The sequence below is a fragment of the Myodes glareolus genome, chromosome 6 (genome assembly GCF_982192425.1).
Source record: "Myodes glareolus chromosome 6, mMyoGla1.1, whole genome shotgun sequence".
In the NCBI taxonomy this organism is placed as follows: Eukaryota; Metazoa; Chordata; class Mammalia; order Rodentia; family Cricetidae; genus Myodes; species Myodes glareolus.
The window spans coordinates 7894805-7916435 of NC_142031.1; the positions used below are offsets into that span (position 1 = coordinate 7894805).

At 47.4% G+C, this 21631-nt stretch overlaps 1 protein-coding gene across 3 annotated transcripts in view; it reads left to right on the plus strand.

The window, feature by feature from the left end:
- Pex14 (peroxisomal biogenesis factor 14) overlaps window positions 1–21631 on the plus strand; it is a 139972-nt gene that overhangs the window by 112234 nt on the left and 6107 nt on the right. For 2 of the 3 annotated variants that reach the window (XM_048414895.3, XM_048414916.3), the window contains exons 4-6: window positions 550–678; window positions 17120–17205; window positions 20531–20633. In XM_048414895.3, the coding sequence (XP_048270852.1) occupies window positions 550–678; window positions 17120–17205; window positions 20531–20633 (318 nt within the window). The remainder of the gene's footprint in view (window positions 1–549; window positions 679–17119; window positions 17206–20530; window positions 20634–21631) is intronic. The other variant, XM_085690280.1, reaches the window with a different exon arrangement.

Consider the following 21631-nt stretch of genomic DNA (forward strand, 5'->3'; position numbering starts at 1 on the left):
CTTCTTTACATTCTATATCCCATTCATACTAATCACAGTCAGTCCTGATTTTTCTTTTTATTTCTGCATTTGTCATAAAATAAAGCAAATTATTCCCGTCTTCGGAAACGATCTAGACTAATTAGTCGTCTCACCCAATAATTAGTTTTTTGTTTCCCTGTCTGTTTTCATGCATTATTGTTAGTTTTTTCCCCTCTTTTTTTAACACCATTACAGATTAAAATGAGCCACATTTGCAGTTGATGGTATCTGTTTTCGGGGGAAGAATGGAGAATTGCAGTATGGAGCGACTTCAAAGGCAGCAATAAACTCAAGGATAAATTAAGGAAATTGAATGAGCCACATTTGGAAGCAGTGTTGAGGCTAATATTCTGTCGCTTAAGGTTAAATTGCAACTGAGAGAGGTTCCCGAGAATCCGAAATCGAGCAGGCAGCATACTCGAATGCAAGGCACTCCGTGGCCGTCGGGCCCTCCTGCTAAGGAAGATTTTGCTGCAGTGTGGATGCCGGCGAAGTCCTCACCTGTGTCCTTTGCTCTTCTCCCCCCAGGACTGACAGATGACGAGATTGACCTGGCTTTCCAGCAGTCAGGCACTGCCACAGATGAGCCTCCATCCTTGGGCCTGGCTACGCCAGTGGCTCCTATCCAGCCCCCTCACCTCATCCCGCAGCCATACAGTAAGTCACCTGTTCCATGTCCTGCTGCACTGGGACTGGGACTCAGGACACCGGGGAAGAACAGGGCCCACCGCTCCCACCACAGCAAACTGGGAGAACTCAACTTTTCTAGGAATAGAAAACGGCACACTTGAGTGTGTCTAGAGCCACTTGTAAGGATGTGACAAAGGTTTCAGGGCTAATGGAGCCAGCCTCTGTGTTGTCACACAGTGGTCAGTTCTGCCACCTTCTTTCCCAGTAGTTTTGTGTGTCAGTTTCCTAACACAGGCATGGGAGTGAGTGGGTCCTCCTCTGCCCATTGAAGTAATTTGCTCTTAATTTTATTTTTAAACTGCGTATTCATAGGTTTAGGTCAGCCTTCACTCCCTTGTCCTGACTCCAATGTGTGCATTCATGTGGTGACAGAGTCTCGGGTAATTTCAGATTAAGTACAAAGGTCCTTTAATGACGACATGGGATCTTGGTGGAGGGGAGTTTGTTTTTTAAATGGAGTTTACTGTAGTAACAGATACAGTGCTATGCATCCATGCAAACAAGAACGTCACCTCTTCTATAAGTCATGTGGCGAAGTCTGAAAAAGCTACCATTATCTCCAAAGCCATAAGAAACAGCCTTGATTTGTTTCTTTTACATAACTCAGCAGAGGCTCTATTGTCTTTCAAGTCTTTTCTAAAATTATCTTCATTTTAATTCTTTAGAAGTTTTACGTTTTTTTCAAAAAGTGATATAAGAGAGTTCAAGACCAGATTTTAAAGGGTATGTTTTTAAAAAATGGCAGGCTCAGCTGGGCGGTGGTGGTGCACAGCTTTAATCCCAGCACTTGGGAGGCAGAGGCAGAGGCAGGTAGATCTCTGAGTTCAAGGCCAGCCTGGTCTACAGAGCGAGTTCCAGAACAACCAAGACTGTTACACAGAGAAAACTTGTCTCAAAAAGAAAAAAAAAATTAAAGTGACAGGTTCATTTTGGTCCCAGAACACGTGGACTGAAGCCCTCTTCCTTCTCCCCTTATCAGCATTTTCTCCTGGCTTGCCTGCAGCTGGGTAGGTGATCTCTCTCCAGCAGACACAGCCAGTAGGGTGTCCTCTCCTGCGGTCAGGTAGGGGCCGGGCTGCTGTGTGCATTACAAGTTGTATTTAGAGAGTCCTTTGCTTTCTGGATAAAGCTGAGTGGTGAAGCCAGAATACATACACCCATGTGTTTTGTCCCTCTGTGCCTGGCCTGAGCCACTGGCTGGCATGAAGACCTTTGAGACCCCAGGAGCAGGCTTCTGCTGTTTGTGAGCCGGGGACTCATTTCTCTTTCCCAGTCCAAATCTTCTCGATCTGTTGTGTAGGGTTTGGACCCTAAACATACTTTTTAACCAAGGCTAAGTAAGTGTCCATACTGTTCTGGGTTGTGTCCCTGAGCCTAGCCGTTTAATAGGATTTGTTGAGGATAGGCAGTGGCAGCTGGGGTGCAGAATTGTCAAAGCACATCTGTTGCGTTCCAGCTGTTTCTTCCCACTGCTTAATACCAAACAGGTCTCTCCGCTACTTGAAAACTTCCTGCTCGGAACAAATTGTTCTGCTTGGTCACAGAGTAGGCATCAAACATCATACACTTGCCTGCCTTCTGGAAGCGCAAAGAGTTAACTGTTACTTTTTCTGGCCAGCAGCAGCAGTTGAGTCTACAGTCTCCTTCAAGATTCCTGGCTTAGAGTCTGTTAGTCTTCTGGCCCTAACGATAACACACATCTCTTAGAGGTGGGCTCCTCCTGCTCTGACACCGGCACAGAAACAATGGGAATGATAATTTTAATCCTGGAGTTCTCAGTTGTCACCATGGAGCTTCAGACTTCTCGTACCGTTACATTTTCTTTTCAGCTCTGGGGGTCCCTGCTCCTCACTGCTGTACTTTTGCCAAGAGGTGTCAAAACTGCTTAAAAAAAAAAAAGGGCAAAAAAGAGCTTGATTTTGATTAATATAGAGAAACAAGACTTTGCCTGACTGATAATAAAACTGATAAATGACATTTGAATTACTTGTAGCGGTAATTTATTACATAAAATATCTTTTATTTGACATGCGATTAGTTGCTGGAAGCATCACTCAATCTGACTAGTTTAACATGCTCTAAAATGAACCCCAGTAAAAAACCAGGGCTGTCGGCTGCTGGCGTTATGAAATATACTAATCCTGGAGTGAGGAAAAAAATCTGACTTTAAATATTTAAATGATTAATTGGATATATATATATATATATATATATATATATATTACCTCTCTAACCCCCTTAATTACAAGCAAACTCAGGGGAGTTTCTGAACTAGGTGTGCAATCTGCATGCTTATCACTGAGGCATTGTCTGCGTCTGGAAGGGATTTATGGCCTCTGTTCATGTGTGTTCCTAGGGGTTGTATGCCTAGATCCACAGCAGCCCTTTCCTTCCCATTTCTCAGCTGGTTAAGGACTTTTCACCTCTGAGCCCAAGTCTAGAAAATGGGGTTCCCTCTGCCCAGCCCCAAATGCTCTTGTGTCAGGGTTAGGGTCTCTTGAGGATACCTGGAGAAGCTGGCATATGCAGACCTTTATCTCCTGATCTGGCCGAGTGACCATGACTGCTGGGTGCCTCCTGTACCATCTTTGCTTTCTGGTGAGTGTGTTTGACCTTGAAAGTTAGTGAATGCCAATGGTGAAGAGAGCACAGGAGAACTCCCAGAAGACACTGTTTTGGTTTGTGAGCACCTACTATGGTTCAGTGTGTGAGCACCTACTAGATGCTCAGCTCTGAATTATGGGAGAGCTTCAAAGAATGAGATTTCAGAATTTTACAGGCTCTTAAGAAAAAGAGAATAATATCAGACATTGTGAGTTAATGCCAAAATTAATTATACTGACAAAAAATTCTTTAAGATTACAGAAAAGAGAAAAATGAATGTGGGATAAGGAAGTCAGAGGCTTTGTGAAAGTGGCAGGAGATGACACTGGGACGCCTGTGTCACCTAGCAGAAGAATGAGCCAGTGTTCGGAGGGCTTCAGAGAAAGTCAGGAGAGCTCAAGGAAAGCCAGGCTAGCGTCCAAGAAGAAACCTGATACTTTTGGTTTCATTGTTTGACTTTGCATCAAAGCTCTGTGTGCATTCACAGGCCTGGTGGTAGGTTCTGGGTCCTGCTTCATGCTGAGCTCCGCGATTGGTGCTGAGCTGTCTTGTTCCCGCCCAGAGGGACAAAGCACCAAAGGGGCGCTGAGGTATAAGCAGGGCCAGTGTAAATTTTGTGGGGCAGTACTGGACTCCAGCGTTTGCCCTCATTTTTGATGGACAGTGGGACTCCTTCAGAGGCTGGCCTGAGCTCTAGTTGCCTGGGGCTGGCAGAGAGCTTTGAATCATTTGATTAGAAGTCCTGAGAGAGAATTCTGTTTGCTCCTGTTACAGTCCTACTAGTAACATATACTTAACTCCATTTTCTTAACTCATTGCGCAAGCACTCAACTCCCGTATCCCAGGTGCTGTGCTAGACTTCTGGGGTACAAAGGTCATTAACAAGATCTGTTAGTTTCCCATTGCTAAGACTTGAGAGAGTCAATTTAGAAAGAGAAAAAGGGCCGGGAGGTAGAGGCTCACACCTTTAATCCCAGTACTGGGGAAGGCAGAGGCAGGTGGATCTCTGTGAGTTTGAGACCAGCCTGGTCTACAAAGTGAGTTCCAGGACATCCAGGGCTACACAGAGAAACGTGGTCTCGGGAAACCAAACAGAGAGAGAGAGAGAGAGACAGAGAGAGAGAGAGAGAGAAAAGTTCTTTTTGTTGGGGTTCCAGTCTGCGGCTGCCCTGGTGCTGGACTCTCTGGCTGTGGGTGTTGGGTGACAATGGTAGGGAGCACGTAATAGAGAGAAACTGCTGGTGTCACAGCCAGAGATAAAAGGAAAGAAAGGGTCTTGAGCCCTGTGTCACTCCACAGTGGCTGAAGGTCTCGCTACCTCCTGAGAGCACTGGGAAACAAACTAAACCGTAGCAGGAGCCTAACCGCTCTCCGAGGTTGCCCCCATCTAGTGGGAAAGACAGTTAAGCCGGCATGTCAGTGCCTGGGAAGCAGGACCAGGGAGGAGGCTGGTGCAGAAGAGGGGAAGGGGTGCTCCTGAGAGCAAAAGCTTCACTGACCCTGTGGGTGACGGGTTCAGTGTGCTGACAGGATGAACAGGAGCGCAAAGACAGGAAACTGCACGATGACCTTAAGGATCTCTGGGTGATCTGAGAAGCTGGAGCGTGCTGGAAGAGGAAAAAAAAAAAGGCATCTAAGCCATCACTGACAGAGAATCAGCAGCAACAGGGAAAGCTGGACGTGTCTGAGGTCGGGTCGTCTATTTGAAGAAATTGTCCTCAGACTAATGTTTGTTTCAGAGTTGGACACAGGGGGTGTGCCTGCCTGAGCCTTCTTGCCCTCCTTGTCATCTTTATCCAGCAGCACATTGCTTTCCTCCAGGGCAGCATCTTCTCGGCATCAGCTTCATTCTGACCTGACGGAGGTGCCCTGTGGCACTCACACCCCTGCTCCCACCTGATGGAGGCGCCCTGTGGCGCCCACACCCCTGCTCCCTACCACTCTGCACTTCAGTGTCTTTTCTATTAGTCTGAGTCCTGAGGCTTTTTAAAAACTCTAGTGGCCTGAGCCTCTGAGTTAGCATGTCTAGAAATGCTTTTGCCTGGACAAACTATGGTGGGAATGTGTGAACACTGAGAAGAAATGCTTGGTGACAGTGCCCATTTGTCGCCAGCCCACCAGCCAAACCATTTTCATGCCCAGTCCATGTAGGCTGTTCTGGGCAGGTTGTGGAAACAGTAAGGGCCAGGCTCACTTTCAGGAGGCCTGGCGTTTGGGGAGGACAGAGATGAGTAGCCACTGCTGTGCCGTGCAACTCTGGGCTTGCGAGTTTCCTGGCAGTGCACAGGAGCAAAGGTTTGGAACTCCAGGATGGTCATCTTCAGAGTCTCTGAAGAACGAGGCTTGAACTGGCTTTGCATGTCACTAAGTCAAGGCTACATTTTAGAAAATAGGTTTTCTGCTATCTAAACATAGGGCATCTAGCTCACCATGGAGGCTCTACTGTCTTCAGGGACCCAGGTCTGCATCCTTGACAGCTTGCTGGCATCCATCTTGTCCTGCCCACCTGCTCCATCTCCAAATGCCTCATCTGCCACTACCAACCTACAGGAAGGAAAAGGACCAGCTGCCTCCCAAGGACACCTAGGGATTTTCATATCCTCTTCATCCTCTACGTGCTGACAGGAGTGTGGTTGTGCCGTCTTCCCCTCTACAACGGATGCTGACAAACTGGGGGCAATCATTGGAGGCTATGCCTGTCCAAGTTGCTCCTGCCCTCCTTATCATGTACCCAGCAAGGTGTCTTTGGAGCTGACACAAGCACTTACACACAGGGTATTGTTACCTGGGTCTAGGCAGGCTCCGGTGGCTAGTACTGTGGTATTTAGAAAGGTTTAGCTGGCATATTAGGAAGGTAGGACTGGATACTTTATTATCACTCTTTATAACATCTAAATGTTAGATTCTTTTGTATAAGTCAAGCATTTTCAGGCGTGAATTTTCAGGCTGTGTTAGAATCCTTGAGTCATATTTCTCTCTTGATTTCAGCTGCAAATGCCTAGGGAAAACTTTTAGTATTGTTGGGTTTTGCTCTCAACCACCACTAACTTCCTTGAAAAAACATTGAACAGGGTGTGTATGTATGTGTGTGTGATCTTTATTGAGGGTAGTTTACATGAAATAAAATGCACCTATTGTAATTGCACCATCTGAGTTTTGAGTATGCACTTCAGGTAAACATCACTGCATTGCAGAACATCTCCAGTACCCCCAAAAGGTTCTCTTGTGCCCCATTTCTAGTCGCTCCAGCCCCATCCCGCCTCCAGGGCAACAACTGCTCTGCTTTTTTTTACTGCCTGTTAGATCTTTGTTTCCTGAGTTTTGTATAAGTGGAATTGTATGGCGTGTACGCTTTAGTCTGATCTCTCTGCCCAGCATAGTGCTGAGATACATCCAGGTTGCCGTGCATGTCAGAAGTTGCTTCATTTTATTACTGAGCCACATCCCACTGGATGGAAGGATGTATCACTGTTTATCCACTCAGCAGCTGATGGACTTTGGGTTGTTTCCAGTTTTTAGCCATTATGAATAAAACTCTTGTGAGCATTCCTGTACAAGTCTCTGTGTGCTTTTCTCTCTCTTGGGTGAATGCCTAGGAGGCGAATTGCTGGTTTGTATGTTAAGTGTATGTTTAACCTTATAAGAAACTGGTAAACTGTATTCCAGAGTGGTTATCCTGTGTCAGCTTCCCCCCAGCAGCCTTGGCGGCAGCAGCCGGTATTTTCAGCCAGGAGCCATGGCAGTTGGTTGTCCTTCTATCCTGTGGTTTCTGAGGATTGAACTGAACTTGGCAGCTTTGGCAGCAAACACCTTTACCGTGTTGAGCCATTTCACCAAACCCTCAAACAGTTTTTTTTTTTAGAACTATTGGAGTATATTTTATATATCACAATACTTACCCACTTCAGGTGTACAATTCAGTGCTTTTAGTAACTCGACTCGGGTACAACCGTTGCCATAGACCCGCTTTAGAGAATTCTTATGCTCATGTGAATTTGGAGCCATTTACTATTAACCCTTGTTCCTACCATTTTCCCCAGGTAACCACTGATCTGGTGTAGGAGGTCCTTCTGTCTTTGTGTTGCTTTCATTGTTTAATAAAAAAACTGCTTTGGGCCCTTGATAGGGCAGAATTTAGGTAGGCGGGGAAAATTAAAGGGAATGCTGGGAAGAAGAATGCAGAGTCAGAGAGATGCCATGGATCCTCTGCCTGAGACAGACACTGTTAGAATCTTTCCTGGTAAGCCACTGCCACATGCTGATATACAGATTAATAGAAATGAGTTAAACCAAGATGTGAGAGGCTAGAATAATGAGCCAAGCAGCGATTTAATTATACAATTTCTGTGTGATTATTTCGGGGCTAAGCTAGCCAGGTGGCCAGGATAAACAAGCGGCCCTCCCCTTAAAATAATTGGTTCCTCAACATGGGGCCCAAACCCATGTCCCTGAGGTTAAGAGTCTTATGCTCTACAAATTGAGCTAGCTGGGTGGCCGGGACAAACAAGCAGCCCTCCCCTTACAACACTAGTCTACTTTCCATCACCATAAGTCCACCTCTTCTGGGCTTTTTAGGTAAATGGAATTATAGAGTGGGTGATTTCTGTACTTGGCTTCTTAATGGTTTTGAGGTTCAGCCACATTGCAGCATTCCTTTTTACTTCTGGTTAGTATTGCATTGTATGAATAGTTCTCATTTTGTGCACCAGATGAAAGGCAGTATATGACTTCCTGCTTGTGTTTTTGGTTCTTTGCATCCTGTGAGTTAAACTTGGAGCCTTGTACATTCTAGGCAAGTACTCTACAGCTGCTTTGTGTCTTTGGCCCTGTATTGGCTGGCACGTATAATGCTGCTGAAAAGATTGGTGTGCAAGTCTTATGTAGACACATGCTTGAATGGATGGTGTCTACATGGAACTGCTGGATATCAAGTTTCTGATTTCTGGATCTTAGTTATTTTCTTTCTAATCAGTTTTCTCAAGTATGATATGCATGTAGTAAGAGTCTTAGTTTTTTTCAGTATCCAATTTGATACATTGTAAGTCATTTTGTTAGTATAACCATCACTGCAGTTACAATGTAGAATTTTCCAAAAGGAGCATATGTAGATTCTATTATCCTAAAGAGTTTCTTTGTGCCTTTATCACCGTGCCTTGTTTCTGGTAACCACCAGTCTGTGCCTCATTAATAAAAAAAAATGGAGTAAGGACCTAAACAGAGAACTCTCCACAGAGGAATCTAAAATGGCCGAAAGACACTTAAGGAAATCAACATTCTTAGTCATCAGAGACATGCATATCAAAACAACTCTGAGATTCCATTTTACACCTGTAAGAATGGCCAAGATCAAAAACACTGATGACAACTTAAGCTGGAGAGGTTGTGGGGGAAAGGGAACACTTCTGCATTGCTGGTGGAAGTACAAGCTGGTTCAGCCTCTTTGGATGTCAGTGTGGCGATTTCTCAGAAAATTAGGAAACAACCTTCCTCAAGACCCAGTAATATCACTTTTGGGTATATATCCAAAGGATGCTCAATCATGCCACAAGGACTTGTGTTCAGCTATGTTCATAGCAGCATTATTTGTCATAGTCAGAACCTGGAAACAACCTAAATGCCCCTCAACCAAAGAATGGATAAGGAAAATGTGGTACATTTACACAATGGAGTACTACACAGCAGAAAAAATAACAACATCTTGAATTTTGCAGACAAATGGATGGAGTTAGAAAACATCATCTAAAGTGAGGTAACCCAGATCCAGAAAGACAGTTATCACATATACTTACTCATAGGTGGTTTTTAAACACAAAGCAAAGAAAACCAGCCCAAAATCACAACCCCAGAGAACCTAGACAACAGTCAGGACTCTAAGAGAGACATACATGAATCTAATCTACATGGGAAGTAGAAAAGGACAAGATCTCTTGAGTAAATTGTGAGCATGGGGACCATGGAAGAGGGTTGAAGGGGAGGGGAGAGTTAGGAAGGGGAGCAGAGAAAAATGTAGATCTCAATAAAAATTAATAAAAAAAAGAAGAAGGAGAAGAAAGCTGTGTCTTCCAAGATCTCCTGAGTAAATTGTGAGCATGGGGACCATGGGAAAAGGTTGAAGGGGAAGGGAGAGGCAGGGAGGAGAGCAGAGAAAATGTATATAGCTCAATAAAATAAAATAAAGCTGTGTCTTCTCACAGGCTTCATTTATGTTCAGGTTACATACATGTAGTTTCTGTGCTTAGTTTATTACCATAAATGCTTTAAAAGTTGATCTATGTTGGCTTACATATTTCACACACACACACACACACACACACACACACACACACACACACACACCGTGAGTGTGAGAGACAGAGACAGAAAAGAAAGAGACAGGAGAGAGAGTATCATGTCATGGGAAACCCTTTGGAATAGAGGTCAAAGAACAAGCCAGCTCTTTCCTACTGCCTCTATTCTAAAGACTGAACACAGGGCACCAGACTTGGTGGCAAGTAGACACTTAACCACTGTGCCATCTTCAGGACCTCCATGATGGGAGTTTTAAGGTTTGTTTTTGTTTTGCAGTTCTGCCTCTCCTTGCTGGAATTCGGTTCTCTCAGTTTTAAGTTTAGCCGTCCTATAGCAGGATTCACTGTGGTTTAACTTTTCATTTCATATACTGACGAGTGATGCTAATCATATTTGCAGGGTCACATTTTTTTTTAATTTTATGTGTATGAATGTTTTGCTTGCATGTACATTTGTGCACCACATGTGTACCTGGTGCTGTAGAGGCCAGAAAGTGGCATCAGATCCCCTGGGACTGGAGTTACAGACAGTTGTGAGCCTCTGTGTAGGTGATGGGAACAGAATCTGGGTCCTCAGTAAGAACAGCCAGTGCTCTGAACTGCTGAACCCTCCCCAGATTCCTCCCAGTTGTTCATAGTACTTTATGAAGACTCTTGCAGTCTTCCAACCTTTTAAATGCTGCCTTGTCTTTGATTTGTTGAGTTGCTAGACTTCGTCTATATTCCATTCCCTCTTGTCTGCATCTCTGTTCTCCCAGTCTGTGACCCACCTTTTCATTTTTGTGGTGGTTCCTTTTGTTGACATCCGTTTCTTCAGTTATTTTGCTTCTTATGATGTAATGAGTCTTTCGCTGTCCACCAGCCAGCTCCCAAATGACATGGAGACTGATTACTAATTATGAAAGCTAGGCCTTAGCTTAGCTTAGGCTTGTCCCACTAGTTCTTATAGCTTAAATTAACCCATTTATATTAGTCTGCATTTTGCTTTGTGACTTTTTACCTTTCTTTCATTCTGTGTGTCTTGATTCCCTCCATGTCTCATTGGTTTCTCAATTATCTCCTCCTCTTCCTTTCTCCTCCCAGAAATCCTGCCTGTACCTCCTGTCTGGCTATTGGCCATTCAACTTTTATTACACTAATCATAGCAACACATTCTCACAGAGTGTACAACAACCCCACAACATTATGTCCCACACTTTTTATGCCTTTCCCTGTCCCAAGACTTGACTTCTGTGTTTTCTGTTTCATATAGAATCTGTATAACTATGTAGTTTTTGTTCTTTGCTCATGTGACCCATGTAGCATTAATTTTTGCATACAGTGTAAACTTACGACTTTTTTATGTGCATTTTCACTTCTTCCAATGCCATTATCACAGGTTGTCCTTTCTCCCACAGGATGACCTTGGCTTCTTTGTTAAAAATCAGTTAGTCACCAACATGGTCTGTTTCTGATCTCTTCTGGATTCTCTTTAATTAGGCTGGTGTGTGTGTGTGTGTGTGTGCGCGTGCGCGCACACACACACACACACGAAAGGTCTCACCCTGTACCCTAGACTGGCCTTAAACTCAAGCCAAACTTCAGCTTTTTAATGATTAGAGCTACAGACATGAGCCACTACAGTTTCCTTCCCTCCCCTCCTCTCCTCCCCCCTCCTTTCCCCTCCCCTCCCCTTCCCAATGCTAGGCAAATGCTCTGCCTTGAGTTATCTCTCCAGCCCTGGTTTTTGTCGAGACCCCATTCCCTGTATTGCCTGAGTCGGTCTTCTGCTCCTGGGCTCAGCCTCTGAGTATCTTGGACTACACTGCACCTGATATCAGAGCTTGTAGCTCTTCAGCTGTAATGAGGGAACGTGGACACACTACTCACTATCCTTCCTGCCTAAAGATAACGCTGCTAGGAGCATCACAGTCCCAAGAAATATGGAAAAGCTCATGTCTCGTGGAAGTGCATGTGAGGCCAGGCCTGGAGTCTGTTGGCTGTGACTGCTGCTTGACAATTTAGTGTTAGGTTCTTTGCCTTCATTTGTGACATGATATGCCCAGTATATAATAACCTGCCAGGAGTCAACATCATGTGGAAGAGCTAAAATTGAACTGTCTGACTGCTCACTTTTTGTACACAGAGCTGCGATATCTTCTTCTAGATGCTGGCCTCTAGGTTCCGTTCTCTGTCTACATTGGCCATCCACAGCCAGGTGCCTGTGTGCCTGGCACTGCAGCCAGCCTGACTTAGCTTGGTTTGCAGAACCTTCGATTGCTGTTTGTGCAAAAGGCCTAGCGACTCTACACCATGGCAGGTGCTGGTTTGTGGACAGGCTTTTGTCCAGGACCCTACTGAGTGATCCTGTCTTGTCATTTAATTTTCAGAGTGGGTTCTGAGTGGAGCTGGCAGACAGCTTTGAGGAGCTAGGCCCACCAGTGTAGAGTCACAGTTCCAGCCTTGATGAGCAAGGAAGAACATGCACCTGTCCTGCTGATGTCTGCCACTGCCCTGCCCTGTGCTTGGGCCACCAGCCTCCCAAGGGCAGTCACTGGAGTACATTGTCTCAGCAAGATGATCACATGCCAAGTGCCAGGGCTGCTGCCGCCGAGCCTTTGGTGGAGCTTCTGAGACCATACTTCTCAGCTCAGGTTGCCTGTCTTGGACTTGCAGTCCTCTGCATATTCCTGCCTGCTTCTGTCTGTCCCCGTGTGCTAAGAGGGTTTCTCTTGATTGAGATGTAGTGAAAGAACGTGGCAATGTTGGGTTTGTTGGTATTTGGAGAATAGTTACAGAGCCTTGGAGATGCTCCCCTTCCACTGTGGCCATTGTCCCTACAGCTGCCCTAATCCTCCAGGCTGCTTCAGAGAGGCAGTGTATAAAGGTTACACTTTAAAACCTCAGTGTATAAAAGTCTGAAGGGTGTCAGACTTCAAAGAGCCACTTTTCACCATAGCACGTTCCCTACCATACCTTAGAGTCCCAGTGTATAGGACAGCCATTGCTCTCCGCGTGCTTACAAAGCCCCCAGGGATGCAGTATTGGTGGTGCTCTTTGTCCCACCGTTTGGGCGCAGGAGCCGTCAGTAGTCTGAGAGGAGCAGGACCTCTGGGTCCTGCTCTCTGGCACTCTCACTCCCATTTTTGTGTCATGACGCCCAGGCTGCCTTTCAGCTTGTGATCCTCCTGCCTCAGCTTCCTAAATACTAGGATTGTAGGTGTAACTACACTACCTGGTAGTTGTACAGCTTTTTTAAAAAAGATTTATTTGTATTAGATTTCATTATGTGTTGTGTTTGCCCTTGGACTACAGAAGCATCAGATTTCCTGGAACTGGAGTTATGGACAGTAGTGAGCTGCCATGTGAATGCTAGGAACCAAACTCGTGTCCTCTGGAAGAACAGCCAGTTCTCGTAACCACTGAGCCATAACTCCAACCCCAGTTGTATAGCTTATTCAGGCCGGCAAGCTGGCTCCGTGGGCACAGGCTCTTGCCACTAAGCCTGATGACCTGAGTTCGATCCCTGGGACCCATGTGGTGAAAGGAGAGAACAGACTCAGGAAAGCACTGCCACACATGGGTGCACTCATGCCCTTAGCCACGTATAGGTAGATAAATATATGCAATCATTTTTTAAAAGCTTTTTCATCTTCCTTCCCACCTGGAGCCATCAGGTTGCGGGTCCTGTCTTCTGCCCTTGGACACTGGGCGCTGCAGTGATAGGAATGTCTCCTGGACTTAGAGTAGGCAGGAGGTGGGCGCCAGGGTCTGCTGCTTCAGACCCTTTTTACCCTTGAAGCCGTGCAGTGGAAAAGAAGCTTTCGCATCTGAGTTTTTCTCTCTTCATTTTGCCAAGACAGAATTGTATCACACATCTCTAAAACGAGTAAAATGGCATTTCAGCTTCTAGTCTTTATAGACTCTCTGAACTTTAGGAAAGATCATTCTGGTCCCTTTTCATTAATAATGAAAACCAGGGGGCAATAAAATGTTCTTAACGCGAGCCTGGCAGGAATGCCACAGCAGTGAGGGTGAAGGGTGAGCTGGCAGGGAACTACAGGTGTTTCTCGGGCCTGGGGAGGGCAGAGTTCCTGCACGGTGGACAGCTGTGCAGGGCCTGAGCTCCCAGATCACAAGCTCTGGAGGCTGCTTGGCCTCAGGGTCTCGATGTCAGCAGAAAGAGGCTGCGCTTGTCCAAGCATGGGAGATGTGCCTGTGGGGAAGCAGCTGATTCAGCAGGCTGGGGGTCTGCTCGAGTTGTCAGCCTAGTGCACTTGTCTTCTTGTAGGCTACTCAGTGGCCAGTAGCAGTTTCAGAGTTAATGTGAATGTGGTTTCCTGGTTGCAGCACCATGGGAAGGTGTTCTCTGGGGATTTGGGTTGTGTGGACAGATGTCCATCTGGAACAAGGGCCCTCTCAAAGTGTGGCAAGGTCATTCTTTTACGACATTTTTCTCCTAAAAATGGACTTCCCTTCACTAGACGTTGGGTTTTTACACCTGGCGTGATGAGCACAGCTGACTAGAAGAGAAGGAGCAATGGGAAGGCCCACACAAGACTCAGATTTTGCATTTCAGAGTCCAACTAAGAGGGGCCTCAGAGCCTCCTATGGAACTAGAGGGAACTTGCAGCACACAGGGATGTCTGTAACCAGCAAGGCAGTCCTTACCTTCATGGATGGCCTTTTCAGATGTGAGCACCTCATTGGGCATCACAGTGTAGTCCAGATGGAGAGTGGGGACATCCTTGTTAACCATAACACAGACCCCAGGACTCACAAAAGAACACATTGACAAATATGTCTGTGTACTCACACACATACGAAACATGCCACTTAAGACCATAAGCAGAACCACAAAAAAAGAAATGGTCTTTATGATTCCTGTCACAAAGGACTAATATCCATGCTACATGAGAAAGTCTCTCAAAAGTGAGGAGGGGAAGAAATGAAGTAGGAAAATGGAATGCACACACTGCCCAAAAGGAAATGCACACAAAATAAGATGGATGCTCATCAAAAGCAGAGCAAAGCACCATTCTGCTGCTGCCAAACTGGCAGAATCTACATCTGCTGAATGCACTGAACAGAAGCTGAAAACGTGGCTAGTGGATGGATTTGCAAAGCCCTACGGAAGGAGTCTGGCCTGTCTCTTGGCATCACAACCATGCCTTCTGACCCATGTCCCTGTGAAGTCTCAGGTTTTCTGACAGCCTCTATGGGAGCCGGCACAAGTCAGTTTGTGTGCTGCAGTTACGGACCAGAGAGGATCTGTGTGTCAGCAAGCAGGTTCCGTGGAATACCAGACAGCTGTGGGGAAGACACTGAGAAGTGGGAGGAAAGGGGGGGATCAGACGTGCACCTCGTGCTTTACCCGTGTGTAAACATTCTCTGAAGAATAGCATGGAGCTGTGGACAGCGGCTGTTGGTGGCAGAGAATGCCTCTTTACAGTACGCTGACTTCTACTTGATGCTTAAACTATGAGTCTTGTCAGAATCTGTAAAATAGAAATGGGAGTTGAAGGCTGGGAGAAGCCATTATATTAGTTGCAGTTTTATGGCCAAGATGAGCAGGGCCATGTTGGGAAATCCCAAGTGGGTTCCATGAGTACAGGACCTATGGTAGGAAGAGACATTCTTCCGATCCCCTCTTGCCTCTTGAGAATGCTGTTTAGTAGTCCAGATAGAAAGGGTGTGCCCCTCACCTTCTTGGAAGTCATGGAGAATTGGCTTCCCTGGCTGGGCCACTTGCTCACAACCCCAGCTTCATGCCTATATCCCACCACTAAGCCTGCACGAGGCCTCGCTCCTCTCCTTTGGTCCTGAGACAGCAGATGGTGGCAGGTATCTCGGTGAGCTTGCTGGCACAGGTGGAGAGGGAAGGGAGAGGCAGGAGAGCTCTCTGAGCACTGAAGCTGGTTCTGGTCCCCTCTGAGGGCCCACAGTAGTCCTGTCCCTCTTTGCTCCCAGGCTTGACTTTGGAGGAAGGCAGCTTTCCCCTCAGCCTGTCAGGCACCCTGTTGGGCGGTTGTTTTTTGGCACAGTACCTTGTTTCATCCATAACTGCCAAGTGTGCCCACCGTGATCTCTGTCCTTTCTCTTGGCAGGGCCCCAGAGGCCTGGAGAAAGCAGGCCAGGTTACAGACCCAAGCCCCTCATGAACCCTTCATGGGATGGTAGAGAGCCCACTTCTGTCATGCAAGTAGAATGTCCTTGGCCCACAGAATATACATCCCAAGACCCCAGTGCAAGCCTGAGACTGGGCGCTCTCTACATACACAGCCGTGATAAAGTTTAATTTACAAATTAGACATAGTGAGATTAACAGTAGTAAAGTGTAACTGTAATAAAAAGGCATGCCCTCCCCACCCCAAGATCTGACAGTGCAACATTGTTTTTCTTATTGAGAACTTTCATGTTTTTCTCTTAAGGGAAATGCTTAGGCTTTTCTTGGGTAGATTCAAATTATCAGCATCTCAGCCCTTTTGCTTTGAGACCATTGTTAAGTGAAATAAGGGTGGCTGAGATGCTGAGACGGTCAGAGAGGCAGGTGGTAATCAGTGTGTGGCAGGCGAGTGCCCTATACAGTGTAGGTACACTGGGCAGAGCTCAGTGGAGTCCTGGGGTCAGAGCAGGAGGGCTCGGTGCCGTCATTATACTTAGAGTGATGCACATTTTAAAGCCTGTGAGTTGTTTCTTTCTGGAATTTTCCATTTACTGTTTTCAGATCATAGTTGCAGAAAGGAAGAACACAATAAAAAAGAAAAAAATGGCCAGGAGCCTGGCATGAGGTGAGGACTGGATGCTCAGTCCACTTCCTCAACACAATGACAAATTCTCCTTCTAAAATGTCCTTGATCTCTGATCTAGCCTATTTCTGCCTCCATGGCCCTTGCAAAAATGTCCCCTACTTCTAGCTTTCCCCAGAGCTATCCCAGTGTTCTCCTGGAATACAGAGTTCTGATGGTGACGCTTCCTCTCCCAAATCCTTCATTGCCACCTCACTGCTGTGGGCTAGTACTCTAGTGGCCCCGACCTCTCTTCCTCACCCCACCCACGCTGGCCTCCAGGACACAGGCCCTGGCCCTGTCCTTCACCATCCTTAGACGTTGCCTTGCGTAGTCCTTTGCAGACTCGTGTCTTTAGAGCTTGAGGAATGAGCAGAGCAGGGAGGCCCAGGTCACTGTGGGCTCTGGTTTATCCCTCTGTGTGGTGTGTAGTCTCTAGAATGATCCTTGTTTCTTGACCTCATAGGCCAGGCCAAAGGTCCTCTGACCTGCACTCAAGGCTGGATGCTCAGTTCACAGCTGGATACCTCTCCTCAGCATCTCAGGGTCAGGTCACTCCTATCTCGAGTGAGGTAGATGGTTCTGGGAGCCTGGGAAGAAGAGGGGAGAGTCTTACAGACATTCTGATGGTCACGTGCTACTTTCTACAGCTGTGTGTCTCACTTGCCTGCCAACTGAGACACCACCACTCCTAGGGAGGGATGCTGGAGACACGTCCTAGCTTTCTTCCCTTTTTTTCCCTACCACTAGGCCCCGGAGGTTCCCGATGGCGAGATTACGGTGCCTTGGCCATCATCATGGCGGGAATTGCATTTGGCTTTCACCAGCTCTACAAGGTAAGTTGCCTCCCAAGGAAAGCCGAGTGTTGTGCCCCGCCACCCTTTGGCACTCAGCCATCTTTCCTGACCCCTGACTTACAGAGGGTCTGTAAGTCCTCAGTGGATGCTCTGCCCTAGAGCACAGAGGCTGTGGTGGAAGCAGGCAGTACAGCAAGCAAAACACAGGCACTGCTGCTCTAGCTTCCCATGCTGGATCACCTCCACCCCCATCCCCTACCCTCCACTCCCCACAGCATGAGCTAAAAGGCCAGGTCGGTGTTCAGAGTAGCGCCTGGTACCAGTGAGAAGTATGTAAATTTTAGGGAAGGGGCCCGGGGCGGGGGGTGGTGGTGGTGGTGGTGGTGGTGGTGGTGGTTCAAGACAGGATTTTTCTGTGTAGGTTTGGCTGTCCTGGAACTCACTCTGCAGACCAGGCTGGCCTCGAACTCATAGAGATCTGCCTGTCTGCCTCCCAAGTGCTGGGATTAAAGGTGTGCACCACTACCACCTGGCTGAGAAGCATGATTGAGAGCCATAGCAACCTAGTGGTTAAGAGCTTGGACTCTGGAGCCCAGCTTGTATGTGTTGAACCTGAGTAGCGGTTTGTCTGTAAGGCGGGACTAGACCAGATGATCTGACTTCGCAGTGGTGTGAAAGTGTGCCTACCCACATCAGTATTCTCACTTTGGGGCACAATACTCAGTGAAGAGACAGAGAGAGGCTTTGCTTTGGACAGTTTTGCCCAACCGCTGCAGCAAGTATTCTGGGCACACTGAAGTAGGACAGGAGCACCATGTTGCTTAGTAGGTCAGGTGTATTAATGCGTCTTCTGGCTGTGATGGCTTTCAGCCTCTGTAGAACTTGCCCAGGGTTGCAGTGGAGGCCAGGAGTCAGTCTTGGGACAGTGCTGGAGTGGTGCTGGCTCCTTGCCTGCTGGCTCATGGGAAGCCCCTTAGATGGCCTTATTCCACCCTGGCATTTACAACTAGCTCAGGGAGCCCACTTCTTGTTTTCTGTGGATTGTGGTAGCATCTGTATAAACGTGGGATTTTCCCTGAGCCTGTGAGTCAGCCAGTCCTCAACCGTAGAGTTGATGCTCATAGCAGAGCTGGAGGCACTGATCAAGCATCTTCTCCCATGATATCAGTGGAAAGGCCCAGCCTTGGTTTGGAGAAGCTAGTCTACAAGGTGCACAGCCAGATGGCCACAGCCAGGATGGCCACAGCCAGGCCTGCTTACCCTGGAGAGAGCCACGTTCTCTTCTGAGGTATCCCACTAATCCAGCATGGTTTGGTGACTTTTTTGTTTGTTTGTTTTTCGAAACAGGGTTTCTCTGTGTAGCCCTGGTCATCCTGGAATTAGCTGTGTAGACCAGGCCGGCCTTAAACTCACAGAGATCCACCTGCCTCTGCCTCCTGAGTGCTAGGAAAAAAGGAATGCACCACCACTGCCTGACAACTTTTTTTTTTTTTAAAGGACTCTATTGAATTCCCAGACTTGCAGTGTAGATTTCAGCACAGGAAATGTGTGTAAACCTTGCATTCTTGGATTCTTAGTTTTTGACTTCATATAATAGATAATGACAGAGTTGTGGCAGAAAGTAACTCTTCAGTGTAGTGCCTATTGCCAGAATAGCAATTCCTGTGCAGAAATTCAGAAGCAGAGTATTCCAGGCTTGGGACGTCCGCTGCTGAGCTGCTGTGTTGCCTTGTGTGCATGGGGCAGCCTCTCAGGTCGCTGGCTGCAGTTGCAGACAGACGCCAACACAGAGTGTCCTGTGAACAGCACATGATTGTCCCATCGCCTGCCCCCCACCCTCCCAGAGAACAGGAGGTGTGACACTTTGGTTCAGATGTGACACAGAGATTGTCACCTGTTTCCGTGCTGCTCTGGCCACCAGCCTGCTTTAAGAAGAAAGGAGACATTGAAGTGTTGGTCACAGTGGTGACACAACAATGTCCTCAACTTCTTCTGCTACTTTTCTTTAAGTTTTAAAAAAGTGGGGTCCTGTCTTGCCTTGTATAGGCACAGATTTAGCCAGAGCAGCAGCAACACTCCCTGCTCACGGGCTCTAGCCTGAGGAATTGGCTGTAGCTGGTTGTGCGACTGAGAATTTCTTGACTTTAATACTTAGGAAACGTCAGGCTGAGTTGATGAGTTCCGCTCGGTTGTGGGTAATAACTCACACTGTGGCTGCAAAGCACTTTGCAAAATAGAAACGGCTTCTGTGCACATGCTAAATGGCGAGCTTCACTCTGAGTTTCTCTTGAAATGAGTTCTCCCACAAACCCCCATGAGACTTGCTTTTCTTCCCTAGTACAGAACCCATAATGGAGAACATTCCCTCTGTTTTTCCTGTCTGGAACCCAAATAGACAGAAAACCCAAGTTCTCTCTGGATAGCACCTGCCAGGCTTGTGTGCTCGACTGAAACCTCACCCCCCTAGAGTGGGGGTCAGAAGGACTCCAGATCCCAAACTGCTTGGTGGCAAAGCACAGGCTCTCCCATCTGCTACCTCCAATCCCTGTACTTCCTTGTCCCACGCCCTACAGATTTCCAGCTGTGCCCCCACTTTCCCAAAGGATGGGGAGGCTGGTCCTAGGTGCTCCTGCCTGGTGGCCCCTGCAGTCAGCAGCCTGGGCTTCCTGTGTCCCTGGTGCAGTTTCTTCTCTGCCTGTCTTTCAGTTCTGGGAGGATCTAGGCTGTTTTGGCTTCCCGTGAAGAAAGTCCCTTTTGATGTTTAGAAGAGTCCAGGGTGCCCTCTGTAGTATTCTGACGTGTGTGCCTTATTCCCACCATGGAAGATAACGACCCCAGAAGCTGTTGATTTCCTCCTTTCTCCAGTAATGTTGTGTTTACGCAGATCTAATGCTGTTTCTGGATGGGTGAGGCCGTTTGTTTCATTCACAGAGTTCAGGTGTTAAAGATTCAGAAAGGAACAGTGAAAGCTGCTTTGCTCTCCTCCCCCAGAGCCACCACCACCAGGCCAGCGTCTGACCTGTCATCTAGCCCTCTGCAGTCTCCTTAGAACTTTTCAAGGAGAATTTAAAAGCATCATAGACATACATATCTAAGAAAAGTAAGCGAAAGGGACAAGGGACAGCTCAGAGACCTGGCCCGGCCTGTGCTAGGCACCCCTGACTCCTCACCTTCTTTTGGTCTTTGTCCTTGTTCCCGTAGAAGTTCTTAGGAGGCCGTAAGCAGCCTGGTAACTTTCTCAAGCACTTTTTTTCTAGTTTGGAGTGTGTTGGGACTGGAGTGACCCGCAGACGATCAGGGCAAATTGGGTGGTGGGATTTGAGAGGCTGGTGTGGCCACCTCCTCACCTGGTCCCTTCGTGCAGAAGTACCTGCTGCCCCTCATCCTGGGAGGCCGAGAGGACAGGAAGCAGCTGGAGAGGATGGCGGCGAGTCTCTCCGAACTGAGTGGCAGCGTGGCCCAGACAGGTAAAGATTAATGACTCCATCAAGTCACCCCTCAGAGCCCCCTCACGCAGCCCCTTTCGGCCCCTCCCTCTCCCTCCGTCTCCACTCTGTGGTGACTTCATTTATCTGCTCTGAGAATCTGTTCACATTTGCAAATGAAGCCGCCGTCATTTCGGTTTAATTTGAAATTGCTTGTTTACTGTCGGCGCGGCCTCAATTAATTATGTTTTTACGGAAAGGCTCCCAACCTCAGAATATTAATAAGGGGAATAAAATGACAGCCTTTCTAAGGGCTGTAAAGTTCATTTTTAATTTCTGCTTCTATGAGATTTTCAGGGGGGTTTTCAGTGATTTCCCCCTTCCCTCGAAGAATCCAGTGCAGGGTCAAGAGAGTCTGTAATTACTGTGGCTCCCGGGACCCCTGCCACCTCCTCTGTTATCGACTCCACACGGATGGCACTCAGTACCTGCTACCCCAGTGATGGCCCAGATTAGCTGGGACCTGTTGTGGCAGAGGTGGTTCTTCTCCTTTATGAACTTGTTTACTAAGTGGAAGCTGCGCATCTAAACCTTGAGGCAGGGAAGAGAGTCACCTGTCCCAGGCAGGAGTCTGTCCCTCACTGGCACCTGTACAGAGCTGTCTGGAATCCTCTAACTCATCTGTCCCATGGGCCATTGCTCTTAGGAGGCAGGGACATAGTAGTAGTTACAGGCCTCAACAGGTCACATGGTAGAGGGGCCTTGACAAGTCCTCAGTGGGGCAGAACAGAATGGAAAAACCAGCGCAGGTGGGACTTGTACTTTCCCATTCCTGGAGCCCTCCCGGGACTGAAGCTATCCTAGAGCACCGAAGGCCACTGTGAGTCCGGGGAGATGAATGATTTGGAGCGTGGTGGGAGCTGGAGAGCCAGGCACGTCACGGCCAGGCGTAATTAGAGGGGAGAGGTTTTGGACGGATGTACTGTTGACCACGGACAGGCACACAATGGAAAGATGAAGGAGAAACACCAGAGGTTACA